This window comes from Fundulus heteroclitus, unplaced genomic scaffold, assembly GCF_011125445.2.
Source record: "Fundulus heteroclitus isolate FHET01 unplaced genomic scaffold, MU-UCD_Fhet_4.1 scaffold_49, whole genome shotgun sequence".
NCBI classification, from domain to species: Eukaryota; Metazoa; Chordata; class Actinopteri; order Cyprinodontiformes; family Fundulidae; genus Fundulus; species Fundulus heteroclitus.
This window is the reverse complement of record NW_023396912.1, coordinates 2,634,449-2,656,352: the sequence shown is the minus strand read 5'-3', so window position 1 is coordinate 2,656,352 and position 21,904 is coordinate 2,634,449. Positions and strand designations below refer to the sequence as shown.

Below are 21,904 nucleotides of genomic sequence, written 5' to 3'. Positions count from 1 at the left end.
GAAGTCGACGATGATCTCCTTCGTCTTCTCCACATTCAGGATCAGGCTGTTGTCTCTGCACCAGCCCACCAGCTGCTCCACCTCCTCTCTGTAGTCCTGGTCATTGTCATCTCTGATCAGGCCCACCACCGTTGTGTCGTCTGCAAACTTCATGATGTGATTGGTGGTGAACCTGGGGACGCAGTCCTGTGTCATCAGGGTGAACAGCAGGGGGCTCAGGACGCAGCCCTGAGGGGAACCCGTGCTGAGGGTGATGACATCGGAGGTCTTCTGTCCGACCCGGACTGACTGAGGTCTGTTGGTGAGGAAGTCTAGCAGCCAGTTGCGAAGGGGTGTGCTGAAGCCCAGATGTTCCAGTTTTCCTATCAGATGCTGTGGGATGATCAGGGCAGTCAAACTTTTTTAAAGTAGCAGGCCGCACACTATCAAGTAGGAGGGTGCACTTATGCCAGTGCCCGAGCCCTGGAGGGGAGAATTTTGAAAAATAGACTCTCCCTGATATATTTTGGAAGCATTCAAGACAGGTGATTATTTAAACAATAGAGTCAGAGTGCATGTTTCAAATTCAATAAAAGGCAAAAAATGTGAATGATCAGTTTTTCAAAAACATTTCTTTTTTATCATTATTCTTAAAACATTATTTTTTTCACACGATGTTATCATGTTTTAACAAGGTAAGGTAATCTCCATTTGCATAAAATTTGTTTAATTTGAATTACTAGCACAACATAAAACAGATCAGATTAGGTGAGGTCTATTCATCTTATTATTATTATTCACAGTTCTGTTCTAAAAACAATCGTAACATTTCTTCACAAACAAAGTCGAATTTTTATGATAAAAATACAGAGTTGGAATTTGAAATTTAATTCACATGTTGAATTTATTTCAGTCATATCGCTCTTTTCGAAATCTCTTATCTCAGTTTAATTTCACTTGCACTCATCACACACACAATATCATATCATCGGCGAGGATTCTAGAGACGAACACAAAATGCATCCCCTGAAAAACTTTGATAATTTGCTGCTGTAATATTATATTTTATTATATGTAATATTATAGATTTTTCAGAATAAAAAGCTAACAAATGTGCATAATCAAAAAATATTAGAAATACAATTATAGAGCATTCAGTATTGTAAGAAAGCCCACACTGTTTCTGGATAAATACATTATTGTATGAGTTAAGTTCTATTCCGTTTTATGCCTCTTTCCTTGTAAGTTTGAAATGTCCCATGCTCCTGAATGCACCATAGCTCGTGAATGCATCACACTGGTCTATGAACGCGGTGCTGTGCACGTTTGATCTTCCGCTTAAGAAAAAGCTTTGCAGTTTCAAAACTCACGTCGGCTCTCACGGTTTTATTGCGCTTTTCGGCATAACACCGGTCTGTGTTTTGATCGGAAAAGTAGCATCTCGGTTGGAACAAGGAACCCAATCACTCGTTGATGTTGCTCTCAGTGGAGACAGATGCTAAGCTGATTTTTGGGATGTATAATCGGGGAAAAGTAGGCGGCGGCACGAGCTGCTATAGACGGCGATTTGCCGCCGTTGACCGGCTACTTTTGACTGCCCTGGATGATGGTGTTGAGCTGAAGTCCAGGAACAGCATCTGCACGTGCGTGTTCTTCTCCTCCAGGTGTGCCAGGCTCAGGTGAAGAGCAGAGGAGATGGCATCCTCAGTGGAGCGGTTCCAATGGTAGGCAAACTGGAACGGGTCAAGTGTTGGGGGGGGGGGGGGACTAGAGACGATGTGTTCCTTTACCAGCCTTTCAAAGCACTTCATCATGATGGGAGTCAGTGCAACAGGCCTGTAGTCATTGAAACAGGTGACTTGAGGTTTCTTTGGCACCGGAATGATGGAGGCAGACTTAAAGCATGCTGGCACTGTGGCTTGGTCCAGTGAGGTGTTAAAAATGTCTGTGAGGACACCAGTCAGTTGACCTGTACACTCCTTGAGCACCCGCCCAGGTATGTTGTCGGGTCCTGGGGCCTTCCGCGGGTTGACTCTCCTCAGAGTCTTCCACACATCGGCTGTGTCAAGGCAGAGGACCTCCTCTTCCTGATAGGGGACAGCTTTCACTGCTGGAGTGCTGTTTAGTGCCTCAAACCTCCCAAAGAAGTTATTCAGTCCATTTAGGAAGTCAGCATCAACTTGACCCACCGGGGGGGAGGGCGTGTTGTATTCATTGATCGCCCGTATGCCTTTCCACATGCTCCTGGTGTTGCTGGCGTCATGGAAAAGCTCCTGGATTTTCTGACTGTGGTTCCGCTTCGCTAACCTGATGGCACGGTTCAAGTTGGGTCTCGGTGTCCTCAGTGCCTCCTTGTCTCCAGACTTGAAGGCTGAGTTCCGTGCTTTTAGCGCTTGACGGACCTCCTCTGTAATCCAGGGTCGTTGGTTGGCTCGGGTGATGATGGTCTTGTTGGTGCTGACGTCCTCAATGCGTCAACTTCCTCTGTATGCGTGTATATCTGCTTGTCCCTCTTGTTAAATTAATGGGTAGTTTTTCCTCCTGTCACCATGTCAACTGGAACCAACCAGGAATCTCCTCATGATTCACTTTTATGTTTTTATTTAAAACACGAAGAAGAGTAACGCACTAGCTCAGGCTAATTTAGTAGCAACGCATTTCTACTTGAAGGGTCTGAAATATCGACTGATGACGGAGGTGTTAAGAGGAAATGGAGGCTTGGCTGAGAGAAACAGACGATAATGGGAAGATTGTTGGTTGTGATGTAAAAACCTGGGGGGGGGTGACTATCTTCAGCAGTCAGTGGGCGAGAAGCTGGGACACAGAGTACATCCTGGAGAGGCCTCCAGTCACATGGCTAAAATGTAAGTTTTAAAAATTATTTAACTTCAAAAAGTTCTGGTCAGGATGCCTCCTGGACGCCTTCCTGGTGAGGTGTTCCGGGCACGTCCCACCGGGAGGAGGCCCAGGGGAAGACCCAGGACACGCTGGAGGGACTATGTCTCTCTGCTGGGAACGCCTTGGGATTCCCCCGGAGGAGCTGGCCCAAGTGGCTGGGGAGAGGGACGTCTGGGCCTCCCTACTGAAGCTGCTGCCCCCGCGACCTGACCCTGGATAAGAGGAAGAAAACGGACGGACGGACAGACAAATAGCATAGCAAATAATTTGAACTTGCATTTACTTAGATATGAAAGTATGAAATTTACAACAGGACAACGTTATGTTAGGCCTTGGTTGTTAATAGGATTGATTTATGCTGAATATGACAGGGAGTCAGTGGAGTTAATGTTCAGGTGTGAAGTGGATGTAATGATGAAGCTGCTGTCTTTGTACTAGTTGTAGTTTATGGAGGTTTTCTGGGGGACAGGGAGGGAAAGGAGCTGAAATTATAGTCAGGAGGTGAGTGGACAGTGGAGCAGTTTGGCTAAAGTGTGAAGGAAGAACTTGATGCTGCAGAGATGAAAGTTAACCAGGTGATGTTGTGGATGTGGAAAGTGAAGGAGAGGATGGAGAGAATGGAGAGGCTGTCCAGGATGACACCAAGGCTCTGAAGCTGAAAAGTAGGAGAGATCCAGGAAATATCAATGGATATTTTAAAAGTACCCGATTTGGTTAAAGTTGACTTTGCACAATAATCATGTGAGGTAACTAATGTGGTATGATGTCCACGGACTCGAGAATATATGGGCTGACTAAAAAAAATTTTCAGTCAAATTGATTCCTTTTGCTTTAATGAGACGAGGTCAGCTGCTGGTGTGTTGTTACTCAGCAGACCAATAACAGATTTCCCCTTCTCTCCATGTTTACTTCTCTGTCTGAAGCATATCGTCTCATTCCCAGCAGGGATGACCTCTGGTACTTGTAGGAACCAAAATCAAATGAGACTAAAGTGCCAAACGTTCTGAGACTGAAACGGTAAATTTAGGAGCGTCTGGATATGTTTTAGAGCATAAGTAGAATATCTGGACTTTTCTGGATCAGAACCACGTCTCCAGGGTCCATTCATGATGAACATTCATGAGGATCTGGAATCCACGCTGTAGCAGTGATGAAGAAGCTGCTTCCAGCCTAAAGCCTCTTTTCAATGGGTTTCATTCGCTTTGTGAACATTTCAAATAGTTTATTTTCCTACCAGGCTGGTTAAGTTTAGTCCTCTCAGCAGTTAGCATGATCAGAGTGGAATAGGACTGAAATGTGACGTGAGCACCCTGCTGCTCACTGATTGGCTCAGGAACGAGTAGAAATAAAAAGGTTTATTCTGAGGAAGTCAAGGGAAAAGTTGAACCAAAGAGCCACAGCATTAATATCAATGAAAATTAAATTTTACAAACCATGAACCTGAAGGAAAGGAAAGAAAATCTAATTTCTAGGCGCTAACAGACGCTCTGTATTTAATAACCTAAATCAGATCCCTGGTCCAGGGAGGCTTTCTCTCATTTTTAACTGATGCTGCTCTCTTCCATCTCTTCCTGCGTGGAGGGGGCGTGACACAAAAGATTCAATAAAAACAGGTTTCCTCTGTGTAATCTGTCTGCCATTAGTTCTGTTAGTTTTAGCTATTAACTCTTCAGAATGTTTGGTTTGAAACGTTAACAGCCCCTGATTGAACCACTGTGAGGAGGCAGAGAGGAGCTGCTACAGGATCTAACAATCTGCAGAATCAGCACAGCACAAATATCCAAAGTCCAACCTATAAAATAACGTTTGTTGAGTCAAACGTTCACAGTTTTGCACTTCAAACTCCTTCTCATCATTGTCTCCATGGTTGAGGTTAAAACATTGTGATAAATCTCTAAAGTCTGGAGCAGATCAGGCAGAATTGTCTCTCCTCTCCGCTTCTTTCAGAGATAACAACAGAGTTATAGACGTAGATATTCTGGTTAAGGTCCGTTGTTATAGCTAACAGCTGTTGTAGATCCAGGTCAGAGGTCATGATGTTCTTTGTGTGTCTCCACAGCACCGTTATGGCCCACAGTTCTGGTTCTCGTGGTTCTCGTGGTTCTGGTTGGTGCTGCTGCAGGTCTTTTATATCATTTTCGTCACTGTTTCAAGTCAGGTGAGTCTCTAAAACTCCATTACCCATAATGCTGATGGTCACTGCCTGGTCTCCTGTCGTTGCTACAACCTTCTCCATGAGGATCCTGAGCAGGACTCTAGAAGCTCCTCTGAAGAACCTTCTGGTGGATTGTGGGTCAGATCTCAGCAGCTTCATGTCTCTTTGTCTGGTTGAGGACAAGCAGAGGCAGAAACTGCTGAGTCAGTGACTGAGGAGGAAGCAGAGCTGCTTGGTCTGCTGTCAGTCAGCAGCTGGTTCCCAGTTCACCAGAAGCTCAGTGTGGAGATGGACAGAGATCTCTGAGCTGATGCTTCCATCATGGTCCATGAACACAGGACCTCAGAGGTTCTCAGCTCTCTGCTCATCATCTGCTCCACACTCTTTGATCCAGCAACACTTCTCACTCATCCATCCGATGGGTTCCTCAGTAGGTTCTGATTCCTTCTCTGGTAGCTGCTCCACATGTCCTGAAGAAGAAAACACGTCTCCATCAGAAACTGGTTTAAACTGGTTTCTGTCAGACAGGAGATAGTCGTCAGGTGAGCTCAGGTCACCTGGTTGGTCCACGTCCTCCAACAACCTGCTGGACCTTCTTCAGTCTGAACACTGAGAGTCCTCCACCAGCAGGAGACCCAGAGACAATGAGGAGACAGTCATGTGACCATCAGAGCTGCTGCTGCTGTCTGTCCAACTCATCTTGTCCTTTGTTGTCCTCTCAGTCCCACAGGTGGTGGTGGTGGATTCAGGTGAGAAGTCTGTCCTGCTGCCCTGCAGAACCAGAGTTACCCTGACTGAAGGTGTTAGAGTGGAGTGGAGGGATAAACAAAATGATAAGGTCCATGTGTATGAGAACGGTTCTCATCATGCTGAAGAAAAGAACTGGTTCTACAGAAACAGAACAGAGATGAATAAAGACCTGCTGAGAACTGGAGACCTCAGTCTGACTCTGGAACATCCCACAGATGAAGACACTAACATCTACACCTGCATCGTCTCCAGAGAGGAGGGAAAAGTCCTGATGGAGAAACAAGTTGATCTCAGAGTCAAAGGTCAGTGATTTAACTCACTGGGTCAAAGGTCGTGTTCCCTCGCCCGGACGCGGGTCACCGGGGCCCCACTCTGGAGCCAGGCCTGGAGGTGGGGCACGTTGGCGAGCGTCTGGTGGCCGGGCTTTTGCCCATGGAGCCCGGCCGGGCTCAGCCCGACGAGGCAACATGGGTCCCCCTTCCAATGGGCTCACCACCTGTCGGAGGGGCCAAAGGGGTCGGGTGCATTGTGCAATGGGTGGCAGTAGAGGGTGGGGACCTTGGCGTTCTGATCCTCGGCTGCAAAAGCTGGCTCCTGGGACGTGGAATGTCACCTCTCTGGTGGGGAAGGAGCCTGAGCTTGTGCGCGAGGTTGAGAGGTTCCGACTAGAGATAGTCGGACTCACCTCGACGCACCGCTCTGGCTCCAGAACCAGTCTCCTTGAGAGGGGCTGGACATTCTTCCACTCTGGAGTTGCCCATGGTGAGAGGCGCCGAGCTGGGGTTGGCATACTGGTTGCCCCCCATCTCGGTGCCTGCACGTTGGGGTTTTCCCCGGTGAACGAGAGGGTGGCCTCCCTCCGCATTCATGTGGGGGGACGGGTTCTGACTGTTGTTTGCGCTTATGCGCCAAACAGCAGTTCAGATTACCCACCCTTTTTGGAGTCCTTGGAAGGGGTACTGGAGAGTGCCCCTCCTGGGGACTCCCTCGTTTTACTGGGGGACTTCAACGCTCACGTGGGCAATGACAGTGGGACCTGGAGGGGCGTGGTTGGGAGGAATGGCCCACCTGATCTGAACTCGAGTGGTGTTTTGTTGTTGGACTTCTGTGCTCGTCATGGATTGTCCATCACAAACACCATGTTCCCTTATGGTGTCCATATGTGCACATATGGACACCATAAGGGTGTCCATATGTGCTCTTGGCACCAGGACACCCTAGGTCGCAGTTCAATGATCGACTTTGTTGTCGTTTCATCTGACCTGCGGCCGTATGTCTTGGACACTCGGGTGAAGAGAGGGGCGGAGCTCTCCACCGACCACTACCTGGTGGTGAGTTGGCTCCGATGGCGGGGGAGGAAGCCGGTCCGACCGGGCAGGACCAAACGCACTGTGAGGGTTTGCTGGGAACGTCTGGCAGAGTCCCCTGTGAGGCGGAGCTTTAACTCCCACCTCCGGGAGAACTTTAAACACGTCCCGAGGGAGGCGGGGGACATTGAGTCTGAATGGACCATGTTCCACGCCTCCATTGTTGAGGCGGCTAGTTGGAGCTGTGGCCGCAAGGTTGTCGGTGCATGTCGCGGCGGCAACCCTCGAACCCGCTGGTGGACACCAGCGGTGAGGGAAGCCGTCAAGCTGAAGGAGTCCTACCAGGCTTTTTTAGCCTGTGGGACTCCGGAAGCAGCTGATGTGTACCGACGGTCGAAGCGGCAGGCGGCTCGGCTGGTCGCCGAGGCAAAAACTCGGGCGTGGGAAGAGTTCGGAGAGGCCATGGAGAAAGACTTCCGTAAGGCTTCGAAGCGATTCTGGTCCACTATCCGGCGTCTCAGGAGGGGGAAGCAGTGCAGTACCAACACTGTTTACAGTGGGGGTGGTGTGCTGCTGACCTCGACTCGGGACGTCGTGCGTCGGTGGGCGGAATACTTCGAAGACCTCCTTAATCCCACCAACACGTCTTCCATTGAGGAAGCAGAGCCTGAGGACTCTGGGTCAGGTTCTCCCATCTCTGGTGCTGAGGTTGCCGAGGTTGTTAAAAAGCTCCTCGGTGGCAAGGCCCCGGGGGTGGATGAGATTCGCCCTGAGTACCTAAAGGCTCTGGATGTTGTGGGGCTGTGTTGGTTAACGCGGCTCTGCAACATTGCGTGGACATCGGGGGCAGTTCCCCTGGATTGGCAGACTGGGGTGGTGGTCCCCCTATTTAAAAAGGGGGACCGGAGGGTGTGTTCCAACTACAGAGGAATCACACTCTTAAGCCTCCCTGGTAAGGTCTATTCAGGGGTTCTGGAAAGGAGGGTCCGTCGGATAGTCGAATCTCGGATTCAGGAAGAGCAGTGTGGTTTTCGTCCTGGCCGTGGAACACTGGACTAGCTCTATACCCTCAGCAGGATTCTGGAGGGGGCATGGGAGTTTGCCCAACCAGTCTACATGTGCTTTGTGGATCTGGAGAAGGCATTCGACCGTGTCCCCCGGGGGATCCTGTGGGGGGTACTCTGGGAGTATGGAGTACCGGACCCTTTAATAAGGGCTGTCAGGTCTCTGTACGACCGGTGTCAGAGTCTGGTCCGCATTGCCGGCAGTAAGTCGGACTCGTTTCCGGTGAGAGTTGGACTCCGCCAAGGTTGCCCTTTGTCCCCGATTCTGTTCATAACTTTTATGGACAGAATTTCTAGGCGCAGCCAAGGTGTTGAGGGGATCCGTTTTGGTGGCCTTAGGATTGCGTCTCTGCTATTCGCGGATGACGTGGTCCTATTGGCTTCATCAGGGCGTGATCTACAGCTCTCACTGGAGCGGTTCGCAGCCGAGTGCGAAGCGGCCGGGATGAAAATCAGTGCCTCCAAATCCGAGACCATGGTCTTGAACCGGAAAAGGGTAGAGTGCCTTCTCCGGGTTGGGGAGGATGTCCTGCCCCTAGTGGAGGAGTTCAAGTATCTTGGGGTCTTGTTCACGAATGAGGGGAAGATGGAGCGGGAGATCGACAAGCGGATTGGTGCAACGTCTGCTGTGAAGCGGGCGCTGTACCGATCCGTTGTGGTGAAGAGAGAGCTGAGCCAAAAGGCGAAGCTCTCGATTTACCGGTCGATCTACGTTCCTACCCTCATCTATGGTCACGAGCTTTGGGTCGTGACCGAAAGAACGAGATCCCGGATACAAGCGGCTGAAATGAGTTTTCTCCGTAGTGTGTCTGGGCTCTCCCTTAGAGATAGGGTGAGGAGCTCAGTCATCCGGGGAGGACTCAGAGTAGAGCCGCTGCTCCTCCACGTCGAGAGGAGCCAGTTGAGGTGGCTCGGGCATCTGGTCAGGATGCCTCCTGGACGCCTCCCTGGTGAGGCGTTCCGGGCACGTCCCACCGGGAGGAGGCCCAGGGGAAGACCCAGGACACGCTGGAGGGACTATGTCTCCCGGCTGGCCTGGGAACGCCTTGGGATTCCTCCTGAGGAGCTGGCCCAAGTGGCCGGGGAGAGGGATGTCTGGGCCTCCCTACTGAAGCTGCTACCCCCGCGACCCGACCCCGGATAAGCGGAAGAAGACAGACGGACGGACGGACGGGTCAAAGGTCAGGGGTCTAAATGTGATGTTGTATTTCTCCAATCAGCTGATCAGGTGTGATCAATACTGATCATAGGCTCCTTAGAAGCTGAAAGTGAAATGCGTGAGTTTCAGCTTCAGAGTCCCAGTAAATGTGATGTCATGACTCAGCATTTTCCTGCTTTCATTGAACATAACAACACATTAGAATGAGTGAAGATGAGGAACCAGTGTAGGAGGCAGAGGTCCGGTCCAGACAGGCTCCAGTTTCCAGCTCAAGGTTTTCAGAACTTCTCCTGACAAACACTCTGATCAATGGAAGCATTGCTGGGATTGAAGGAGCAGCTGGACACAATATTTAAAGTCAGGATCTGCAATTTGTTGCCTTTTGATGACATTTCTAGAAAAGAATGCATAATATTTTCATATTGTTCAGTCAGAAGATGTAGATAATATTTTTATAGTGGTTTTCCTAACCCCAACCCTTAACCTATTCGATGTTAAGGATTCTGCTTTTTTGTCTTCAAAACTTATTTTAATTATGTTAATTTTAAGAAGTTTTTGGAAATGGTCTGCATACCTGGTGTTTGAATGTATACACATATGACAATGAAAATGGTTAGAACATCTGATTTCCATTATCTAGATGGGTGGAGTTGTCTAGATATTTGTGTGTGTGTGTGTGTGTGTGTGTGTGTGTGTGTGTGTGTGTGTGGGTCTAGTTTTTATATTTGGCCAAACTGTAGACCCTTCTGCATGTGAAACACCTAGACTCTCATGCTAACCTTCCCCCTTGACATTAAAGGTGCGTTTTAAATACTTTTTAGTAATATGCGAGCAGATATAACTCAGAATCATGCTGCATCTACACTAGACTCAGATCTACTTAATTCCTGTCAGGAGAGCCTTACGTCTAACTTAGCACTCATATATAAACATAGAGGTATTGGTTCTGATTTGGTGTCTGTGTGAAAGCTTCACAACAACCATTAGGTCTCTAGAGTAGAATCTGGTCATTTGACTTAGGCTTATCAATTTCAGTTACACCCATGCTAAATGTGTAAAATAACTGGAGGTGTAACTTTAGACGCAGGATTATGCTTTAATGGTAACTTCTAACTAGGGCTGCAACTAACAAGTATTTTAATAATAGATTAATCAGTCGATTATTTTTACACTTAATCAATTAATAAAAAAAAATGTTTTATTTCTACTTCATTTTTCCAAAATAGAACATTTGGACTAACAGAGATAATAAGCTCACAAACAAGTTGCTACCTAGGGTTCTGTTAAAATAATATGAAGTAATCCATGATTTGGCTTTAAGTAAAGAAGTTTATGTTGACTAGATTGTTAGTCAATCATTTAGTATTGTCTAAATGAACAGTGATTTAAGACAATAAAAGTGAAGCTGTAAAACTGGGAAGTCAAACCAGTTTGGTTTAATCTCTCCCTTGTTCTAGTGAACCTAGGTAAAAAATTGGGCATAAAAATGCAACTAGAGCAAAACACCACTTTTGAAAATCAAATTAAACCCTCAGCCCATCTCATAGACTGTTTCAGCACAAGCTACATTTTATATAAATACTACATGCTACATTTGTCCTTGTAGCATGCAGCATCTCCCTGTGGCTCTACGCTTCTCCAGGAGTGAATGCTGCGTGTCGTGATTTTGATGCAATCAACTGGTTCCATTATATAGGAAATTTTTGACCAATCTGTATAATATGATTGATTTTGACTTTGTAAAGTGCCTTGAGATGACATGTTTCATGAATTGGCGCTATATAAATAAAATGGAATTGAATAGCTTGGACAAATATATTTATTTATATATATATATATATATATATATATATATATATATATATATATATATATAAATTTTTTTTATTTTTTTTATTTTTTTCTTCAGAGAGTTTTAAAGTTTTGAGGGCATCCTCTAGGGATGCTTATGTCTCATTTTTCTATAAATCTTTTTAATTTGGATCTGCCTTTTATCATTCTGAATGTCTCATCAAGATTGTATTACAGTTACAGAACAGCAATACAGATTCTTGAAAAGTTCGTTTAGAGTCCTGCTCCTCTCTCCCATACAGGACCTTCACTCAGCCTTAGTCAGTAAATTAAAACTTAAAGCTTAATCAGTAAATTATTACCATCAAAATTAAATTGTACTCCAATTGAGAGGGATATTTTTTTTCAAATTAACTCATGAACTTACAGCGCCTGCATGTGGAGGATGGACTCGCAGAGCTGCAGCACAAAACATTTTGGGATGATCATAATTTCCTCTCGTTCTATTAACAGCAACAGCAGCAGTTCTCCACCATCTCAGAACCTGTTGCCGGTCCATTCTATGCATTTAGAACAGTTGGCATCTATGCACCTCCATGTTTGTTTTTTCTGCATGAAGAAGAATAAAACCTCTGCAGTAGTTTTATGGAAATTCATCAACTCTGCTAATGTCAGAGAGTTTCTACTTTGAATAAATGTTGGTGCAAGTAAACACAGGTCATGGTCGGATTATTTGTTTTCCAGTCCGATAATGACAGGAAGGAGGTCCTCCGTGTGACTCTGAGGGGAATCTGACCAAACGTCAACATGTGGCGAGTAGAGAGTGAGAATGTGTTGGACAGGAGCATTTGTCCTGATACCATCAGAACCAGAACATCACATCAATGTTTGCAGCATTTGTCACTAAATCATCATGAGAGCAGATGAAATGAGGCCCAGGTTCTGTTTTGTTCCCCCAAAAGAACCGTTTGGATCAGAACAGGAAGAGTTCTGTTTGGCTCTCACTGACTATTGAGATCTTCAACAGGGAGCTGGTTCTGGTTCAGAAATATTTAACCCCTGATCACCATCAGAGACCTGGTTTCTTCCAGAACCCAGAAGACCCAACCTTCAGAGGTCCAGAAGGTTCTGGTCCTCTCACCTTTCAGCTGGTATTTGTCGGCTGGGTTCTGGAAGGTTCTGGATCTCTGCTCAACTTCATAAAAACCCAGATTTATCTTCACTCACAGCAACTAGAACTGGTTTCACTATGAAATGGATGAAACCTGAACCCTCAACAGAATGAAAAGGTCCGGAGAACTTTGACCCATCCGGACCTGTAGCAGAACTCCTGCCAGCCTGAGGGAACCAGGAGCTCAATGATGATGTTGGATCAACATGTTGAAGCTGTGAAAAACTTCAGCAGCAGCTTGAAGTCAGTGTTGACTGCTGGTTGGGTCAGTCTGCAGCTTTCTGCTGGGTCTCCTGTCCACACTGAGGACGTTCTGTCCCACAGTCGGTTCTGCTGCTGATTGGACCCTCAGCAAAGACAACACTGTCTCTGTTCAGTGGAGACATGGGACCCATTTCAGACTGGAACCAGTCCAACATGTTGGACCTTCATCCTGTCAAAGAAAATGTCCTCAGAGCTGCTGCTACTGTCTGTCCAACTCATCTTGTCCTTTGTTGTCCTCTCAGTCCCACAGGTGGAGGTGGATTCAGGGGAGGAGTCTGTCCTGCTGCCCTGCAGAACCACAGTTACCCTGCCTGAAGATGTTAGAGTGGAGTGGATGGACAGGAGAAACAGGAAGGTCCATGTGTATGAGAACGGTTCTGATCATCCTGAAGAAAAGGACCAGTTCTACAGAAACAGAACCAAGATGAAGAAAAACCTGCTGAGAACTGGAGACCTCAGTCTGACTCTGAAACACCCCACAGATGAAGACACTAACATCTACACCTGCATCGTCTACAGAGGGAAGGAGAACATCCTGATGAAGAAACAAGTTGATCTCTGGGTCAAAGGTCAGTGCTTTAACTCTCCAGGTCAAAGGTCAGGGGTCTAAATGTGCTCCAATCAGCTGATCAGGTGTGATCAATACTGATCAGAGGCTCCTTAGAAGCTGAAAGTGAAATGTGTGAGTTTCAGCTTCAGAGTCCCAGTAAATGTGATGTCATGACTCAGCATTTTTCCTGCTTTCATTGAACATAACAATACATTAGAATGAGTGAAGATGAGGAACCAGTGCAGGAGACAGAGGTCCGGTCCAGACAGGGTCCAGTTTCCAGCTCCAGGTTTTCAGCACTTCTCCTGACAAACACTCTGATCAATGGAAGCATTGCTGGGATTCAATGAGCAGCTTTCTATCTGGACCTCAGCTGGTTCTGGCAGCATCAGCTGTGTCCTTCTAAACAGCCAATAATGACAGCAGAACCAAGCAGACCCAGATCAGCAGTCGGAAGAGGAAATGTGGAACAGATGATGTTCTGATGCTCAAGATAGTGGAGGAACATCTGCAGAACCTCTTGATCTTAAACTAGCCAGTAACATAGAGCAACTCATAGAGAATCAGCTTCATTCTTAGACTTTTTGGTTCTCCAGAGGCTGAACTGGTCCTGATGGAGTGATGGACTGGAGGAAGCAGCAGGCCAGAGGTCAGTCTAGGCAACAGCAGCTGGATCCATTGAAGATTATTTCACAGTAATCTGGATCAGAACCAGTGACGCTGTTTGGTTCTAAACCTTCAGGCGAGAAAGCTGCTTCACATCAACATGTGGTGTTGATGTGATCTTGGTGTCTCTGCAGTGGTCCAGCTTCTTCTCTCCATGCATCATGTTGGTACTGCAAACAGTTGATACAGCTTTAGAACCAGAACCCAGTGAGTTCCTCATGTAGTCTAGTTCAAGTTGACCTTGGCTGGGAGGTGATGAAGGTGTGTGTCAGTGTCTTCATGGAGAACATGTGAGAGATGCTGAGTGGAGCCACCAGAGAGGACTGTTGTCCTGGAACAAAGACATGCTGGATGGAACTCTGCTTTTCTTCAAGGTTCCACTTTAGATCCACAGATGAAATGTGAGAAAGAAGAGCAGCAGCTGCACACTGCTGGTCAGCAGCAGCTGGACTAAAGATCCCAGCAGCATCAAGACTCTGATCCTCTGCAGCACCTTTCTGTTACCTTCTGCTCTCACCTGCTGCTGGCCTTCAGCTTTACCCACAATCCTTCAGTGATGAAGACCTGCTGCTGCTGGCCTTCAGCTTTACCCACAATCCTTCAGTCATGAAGACCTGCTGCTGGCCTTCAGCTTTATCCACAATCCTTCAGTGATCAAGACCTAATGCTGGCCATCAGCTTTACCCACAATCCTTCAGTGATGAAAACCTGCTGCTGGCCTTCAGCTTTACCCACAGTCCTTCAGTGATGAAGACCTGCTGCTGCTGGCCTTCAGCTTTACCCACAATCCTTCAGTGATGAAGACCTGCTGCTGGCCTTCAGCTTTACCCACAATCCTTCAGTGATGAAGACCTGCCACTGAGCTATATAATACACTGGAGTGCTGATTTTGCCGAAAAACTGAAGTCACTGGCCGCCATCTTGCTACTCCCTACTCTCACAGAATCCCACAGGATTTGGTTGCAACAACAAGCAGTTTTCTGGCTGTCTGAAAACGTTTCACAGGTAATTCTACAGTCAGTGGATGTACTAACACTATCAACTACTAGGAAATTAGGTGCTAAAATATTTTACATGTTATTCATATTAAATATATATATATATATATTTAAATAGATGAAATGCAAAATATTTCAGCACATGACTCTCTCAGTACTTGATAGTTTTAGAACATAACATAAAAATATATGTTAGAACATGAGAAAATCCTTGTTATTCGATGCTGTAGCGCACATATTCCCTAGTTACTGGGGGAAAATAGGGAGTACCAATATGGCGGCTGGTGGCTTCAAAGCGACTCGTTCTAACAGCCTGCGATTAGCACTCCAGTGTATAATATAGCTCAGTGAGACCTGCTGCTGGCCTTCAGCTTTACCCACAATCCTTCAGTGATCAAGACCTGCTGCTGGCCTTCAGCTTTACCCACAATCCTTCAGTGATGAAGAGCTGCTGCTGCTGGCCTTCAGCTTTACCCACAATCCTTTAATGATGAAGACCTGCTGCTCATAGACATAATATAAGCGTAAACCCCGCATCAACCGCTTTTGTCTATGGCCGCTGACGGGATTTAGGGGCGCCATCTTGGGCCGGTCGACAGTTCAGCTCAGTGTAATGTGTTTAGTAGGCGCAGAATAAATTTTAATCAACTATAACTCGTTGAATATTGAACTAATTTTCATGTTGTTTTTTTTTTTTTTTTGCTTAAAACTTTAAAACTATAGCTATTATAACAAATGGTCCAGTGCGTTTAAATAATCTTAGTGGAGTTAAAAGTAATAGAATATTGTGACATGATGTATGTATGTTTCAAAACACAGCCACTCATACATGTTTATAAGTTTTTTATTACTACATAAACAAACACATTTGTACATGTACACATATTTATGTACATAAATATATATAGGCTTCAAAAAGAACCCGTGATAGGCGAAATCCGTGAAGTAGTAACCTTTATTTTTGTTTACAATTATTATACAATAAAATACGCCATAGTACATTGAAACCAAAGAACAAAACCTTTTTACGGGTCCAAGCATTTGTTTAAGAAATAAAAGTACTGTATAAACGTTTATTTATTTATTTTACAAATAACTACTGTGCTGTAAAATAATAATTTGATCATCAATACGAACTGAAGGCTTCAGATTGCGGAGATCAGCACCGTCCCACCGCGACCCGAGTCATTGGATTAGAACGGGAGAAATTGAAAAATGATTATGAAAAAATCCAAAGTACAGTAGGACAAATTGTGACTCGTGTATTTCACTGCTTTTCTGACTGAGCCGCTGCATCCTGACTCCGCTCTGTAGCGTTTTTTTCTTCTAAAGCCCACGGTGCTGGTGTGTTGTTGTTGTTTTCGGGAGAAGAACATAGTTATCAGTAGTTGTTGTTGCTCTTTTTTCTTCTGGGCACCGATTATGTTTGAGAACTGTAATGAACGGCTCATCAACGCAGATCCGTGAAGTAGCGAGACCGTGAAAGGTGCACCGCCGTATAGTGAGGGTTCACTATATATGTGAAGAGTTCATTTTCAAAAACAGATAACTCCGTTTTTAGCCAAATAAACTAAAATGTAAGTGTGTGTGTGTGTGTGTGTGTTCTTTTAATGAAGGTGTATTTTTGAGATGCCATTATTTCGTTATGTCACTAATATATATATTATATATAATATATAAATATATATATAATATATATTATATAATATATATATTATATATAATATGCTGTTCACTGATGTCTAACGAAGCACTGATGCCTTCAGGGAGCAGATGCAGTTTTGGAGAGACTATGTCACAAAGACGTGTAGACCTGTAACTCTCTGCCTAATTTTAGAAAAATCACATTCTAATCAAAAATATAAACGATATCTGTTCATCTTACTTGTGAAAAGTTATCGAGCCCTGACGTAAATAGTCCCTCGATTTATTTCCAAAAAAAGTAAAAACAAAACAACTGGACTTGTTTTCCGTAGTTGAAGACGTTTCTCTTCCTCTCCAAGAAGCTTTCTCAATTCAAAAAGTCTGGAGTAATGATGAGTACCAAGCTTTATACTACTGCCTAACAAAGGCCTGTAATGCTTTGATAACACGCAAATTCAACAGAAACAGGTCCACCCCTAAGTAATGGGCGGTTGTTAAAGACATTAAGCCAGCAGATTGAACTGAAACTGGTCCACTCCTCTGTAACGAGGAGTCGTTAGGGTTGTTATTGGCTTGGCTTAAAGGAACAATGTTTTGATCACCTGAATGAGGGTGAGAGTTAAGGTGATGATTGGCTGGAATTAATCCTATAGCTGTGTTGTAAGTTTTTGAGAGTTGGAACCTAAGGCCTCCTCCTCTGTTTAAGGTTGGTCTTTCTCTCTTGACGTAGATGGCTTACATATTATATATGTAAGCCATATATATATATATATATATATATATATATATATATATATATATATATATATATATATATATATATATATATATATATATATATATATATATTCATATATATATATATTCATATATTCTGTTGTTTTCTACAGCTCCTCTTCCTCTCTGTTGTTCTCTCAGTCCATCAGGTGGAGGTGGAGGAGGGGGCGGAGTCTGTCCTGCTGCCGTTCACAACAACACCTGAGCTACCAGGAGATGCTGAAGTGGTGTGGTGGGACAGAGATAACAGGAAGGTCCATGTGTATGAGAATGTTAAAAACTGTTCTGAACAGCCTAAAGAACAGGATAAGTTTTACTGGAACAGAACCAAGATGAAAGAAGACCCGCTGAGAACTGGAGACCTCAATCTGACTTTGATGCATCCCACAAAGGAAGACAGTAGAGTCTACTTCTGTAAAGTCAAGAAGGATGAAGAACTTCTGAGAATGAAATCAGTTAACCTCACAGTCAAAGGTTTGTGGTTCCGCTCATTCTAGTCTGTTTCTGTTTTTGTTCTGTTTTGGGTTCTAATGGATCTTTTGTCTCCTCAGCAGGGAGAGTTCAGGTCAAGAACCAACCAGAGGACATCAGGACCAGAAACAACTCCATTGACCCGACTCCTCTGATGGCTGATAAATCAGTCTGATTTGTTCGTTCATCAATGATTTGTTCTTGATCCAATTGGATCTTGGTTCTGAGAGAAGATCTCGGTGAAGGTTCTGATGGATGAAGAATAGAGGACTCTTCATCAGCTGCTGCCTCTGGGTCCAGTCTGCAGACTCTGTATTGATGAGGATTAATGACTGAGAGCTTGAAGCTGGTTCTGGTAGCAGAACCCTGATCCAGAACTCTGAGCCAGAACTCTGACCCAGAACTCTGAACCAGAACCAGCCTCCAGCTCCTGAGGAACATTCTCTCCATCATTATTTCTCCTTAGCTCACATCCAGACCCAGAAAAAGTTTAAATGGTGGAAAGGTGAAACCTTTGGTGCCTTCGGGGTTTCTCTCAGATCCAGTTTTCCTCCAAAGTCAGGATTGAAGTTCTGAGCTTTAGTTTGATTCTCTAGCAGAGAGAGGTGGTTCTGGTCCGTCATCAGAACCTCATTTCTCAGCAGCAGCTCACATCTTCACTCAGTATTTCTGATGTTTAGTCCAGGATAGAAGACCCAGGGAATTTAATTTCTTTTGCCAGCCCCCCTCCCCTCTTCAAGTTTGTGTATTCACCCTACCTTGCTAACTGTTACTCTTGTAATGCAAATAACCTGTGATAAGACCAGCCCTTCTACAAGAGACTGGAGAAAGGCTGAAACAAACTGGGATCAGAACAGGAGCATGTTCCAAGCACTTTTCATTACATGGCCCTGCAACATCAGACCTTTTTTGCAGGAATATATTGATAAGTCATATCTAAACATTTTATTTAGGCAAACCCATTGAACAACCAGATACCATACGGGTCCTAGTTCCTGAGCTGAGAACAGGTCATAGCCATGCTTTTCCAACAAGGCAAGGCAGAGCCTATTTCTATTGTCCATTCACCAACAGACTCATGTATATTGCAAAGCTCACTATATGAACAAAATAATAATTGTATTTTGTCTTGTCTCACCTTTTTATGTCATTCAAATTTTAATCTTAGAGAAAGACAAACAGTATGCCTTTAGTATTGGAGTAACATTTATGTCACACAAGGAACAGCCGTAGTCCCCCCACCCCCGCTTTCAGGTAAAACACTCCTCAACAGAGAGGCTTGAACTAAAACCAAAGGGGGTGGAATGGTTCTGAGAGTTGTGAAGTACTGTTGGGGGGACTGGAGCCAAATACCACCCCAAACAGCTCAATTTTGAAAAACAACAGACAGAAGGTATAACTTCAGAAAGATTTTTTTTTATTTCAGATAAAGAAAAGCAGTCTACATATGGATAAAGCACTAAATATAAAGTGGAAAAATGTAAAATACAATTGTCCCATCTAGCAGTTTCCACATTCCCATGGTGAGCCTTTCCTACATTTGCCACAGGTAAACTGCCTTTACATTCTTACAATTGCCTTTTGATTTGCAAATGTTGCTCACTCCACCAGAGGAGAGACATTAATACCTTTGGGGGGATACTGGATACAAACTAGGTGCAGACTAAAGTCTGCACTTTGGGACTTTGAGTGTTAAACTCTGATGAAGCTTTTCTAATTCTGTTACTTTCAGCTGTTCTAGTTTAGATTTAGCTTTAGGTCTGATTGTTAGGACTGAGACTATTATTAAGATTAGTCATGATGAATTGATTATTTCACTAATTCATTCATCATAATAAATCTTATGCAGCATTTTATATTTAGCTTTTATGTAAAATTAACTTTTATTCTTTGATATGAAAAACCTTCTTTGTCTTTAAATCTGATCTATCCAGAAATTCTCAAGTAGCTTAACATTTAGCTTCACCTGGTTCACATTATTTAAGGAAGATCTGCATTTAAGAGCCGTTTGCGTTTGGATTATAAATCCCTTAATAAAAAGAGATGAAGCATTTAAATAAAAAATCTTTAGTTGCAGCCATAGTTATATTGTCTTCTGCTCTGCTAAACAGGGATAGACATAAATTACCTGAAATCATTTTTTTTACGTTTTTGCCTTTAAATTTGGATTTAAAATGAGCTATAAATGTTTGTTTTAAATTCAAAACGCTTTAAGTTTAAAACTGTTGTTTATTGAAGTATTTTAATTTACTTACATTAATTAGCAAAATAATTATTTACAGCACTTGTTATATTTTCTAACATTTTGCCAAACAGGGATGGATATATGACCTTAAATAAATGTGAATGTTGAATTTAGTTTTTTTTGTTTGTTTTTTTACATGATTTTGCCTTTACATCTGCATTTAAATCAGCTTCAAATGTTTTTAGTTTATCGCTTGTTTATTGAAGTGTGTTAATTTACTCAGTGTTTCTTTTTAGATCTATTAACCAAAGAAAATAGTCAGTAAATGAATCAGTTCCTGATCTAACTGACGTCTGCAGCTCTATTAAAGTAACGTTTCTGTATTTAAACGTCCTGTAAATGTTCTGGTTCAGATTTTATCTTTATTTTAACGTCCTGTTAATGTTCTGGTCTACATTTTATCTGCTCTCTGTCTGCATGAAAACAGATTTCTCTCCTCTCTGCTGCTTCTCTATATCCACTCATTGTAATGTTGTCCTCTGTTGTATCAAACATGGCTGCTCCTCTGCTGGAGCTCCTGTGACCTTTGACCCCTGCAGCCTGAGCTTCATTAAAGCCTCATCATGGAGACGTGGGTGGTGTCTGTGTCAGATCAATGGCAGCTCTTCTTCAAGCCGTGCCCACATTACAGAGACATAGTGAAGAACCAAAAACTGTAGAAGAAGTCAAACATCTGCTCCATTCTAGCTTTGTCTGAATCAAAGCCTAAAGCCTGTGAGGCAGACTGAAGGTGTTCTGCTGTAATCTGGTCTAAAGCACATGTCAGCCAGCCTGTTGCAGCCTGATCAGCTCATGCTCCATAATAATCACTGAGCTCTCATGGTGTCCACATTAAACATGTGAGCCAGTTACATCTAGATGATGATGCTGTGGCCATAGTTCAGCAGTATGTCTGACCCTCAGCCTCCATCTGTAGTTCAGGGTGGAGACAACCTGAAATCTTCACTTTTTACTTCCTTCCAGGAATCATTCAGATTATTACTTAGCAGCTTCTGAGCCGTCAGCTCAGCAGATTCTCATTCTTCCTGTTAAAGTGAAGCTGCAGAAGCTTCTGGTTTTAGATCTGCTGGTTTTTATCTGACATGTGATCAGATTTTATTCTCACATTAACCTCGTCTCTAGAGGTTTCTCTGTTGGTCGGTGTCCTTGAAAACATGTTTGGTTCCTGACTGGGTCATAAATAAAGGCAGGTTCTGAGGTTCTAAGGTGAATTAGTTTAACTCCTCCTGGAGTCACGTCATAGATCCCAGTGGGGGACAAACGGGCCCCATCTGTGAAGAAATACAGAATAAAAAGGTCCAGAAACTTTGGGAGAAACTGTTCTCCCTGAAAGAAGAAGAGACCCAGAGGCTCCTGTTGCTGAGGTTCTGCTGGTTCTGGTCCGTTCTAAGCTGCTTCCTCCATCCCCCTCACTCATCATGTGTCTCTCAGGGTCTCTAGAGCAGCCGTGTGAGATTTATTCTCTGGAGGAGAACCTTCCAGGTTCAGCTGATTAACCACAGCGCCCCCTCTGGATAAGGAGGACCAGCCTTGGGTCAGAACGGGTCTCAGTCAGCAGTTTGATCCACATTTCACCAAACGTGGGGCGGCTCTAAAGGCCAGTAGAACCACAGGACCTCTGTTCTCCTCCAGGTCCTGCAGGATGTCTCAGGAAGCCGGTGGAACCAGCAGGGTTTCATGTGTGGTGGGGAGCTTTGGCTCCAGAGTCCTGGACTGACTCCATCAGAGAATCCTGTCTGGTGGAAGAGGCTCAGACAGGTGAGTTCTGCTCAGGTGGGTGAGGCCGCCTCCCTGCAGCCCTGACACCTGAGCCAGGAGCTCTGGACTGTCCTGCTTTGATCCTGGAGATCTGACTCCAGCAGGAGCTGCAGAGGAGCAGCAGACCGTCACCACTGAGGAAGAGGAGGAGGAGGAGGAGGAGGAATGATGGTGGTGATAAAACCTGAAGGATGAACGTCTCTGGCTGCAGGAGAACCAGCAGCAGAAGGTCTCCAGAAGGACTGAGAGCACTTTGC

The 21,904-nt window shown here is 44.6% G+C and overlaps 1 protein-coding gene across 1 annotated transcript in view; it reads left to right on the top strand.

Annotated features, from left to right (window-relative positions):
- Nucleotides 1-18,331, top strand: part of LOC105922895 — a 37,578-nt gene extending 19,247 nt beyond the window's left edge. Inside the window, exons 5-9 of the mRNA XM_036132356.1 lie at nucleotides 4,937-5,035; nucleotides 5,755-6,084; nucleotides 12,781-13,107; nucleotides 17,315-17,647; nucleotides 17,725-18,331. Of these exons, the coding sequence (XP_035988249.1) occupies nucleotides 4,937-5,035; nucleotides 5,755-6,084; nucleotides 12,781-13,107; nucleotides 17,315-17,647; nucleotides 17,725-17,819 (1,184 nt within the window). The 3' untranslated portion in view covers nucleotides 17,820-18,331. The remainder of the gene's footprint in view (nucleotides 1-4,936; nucleotides 5,036-5,754; nucleotides 6,085-12,780; nucleotides 13,108-17,314; nucleotides 17,648-17,724) is intronic.
- The last annotated feature ends 3,573 nt before the right edge of the window (nucleotides 18,332-21,904 follow it).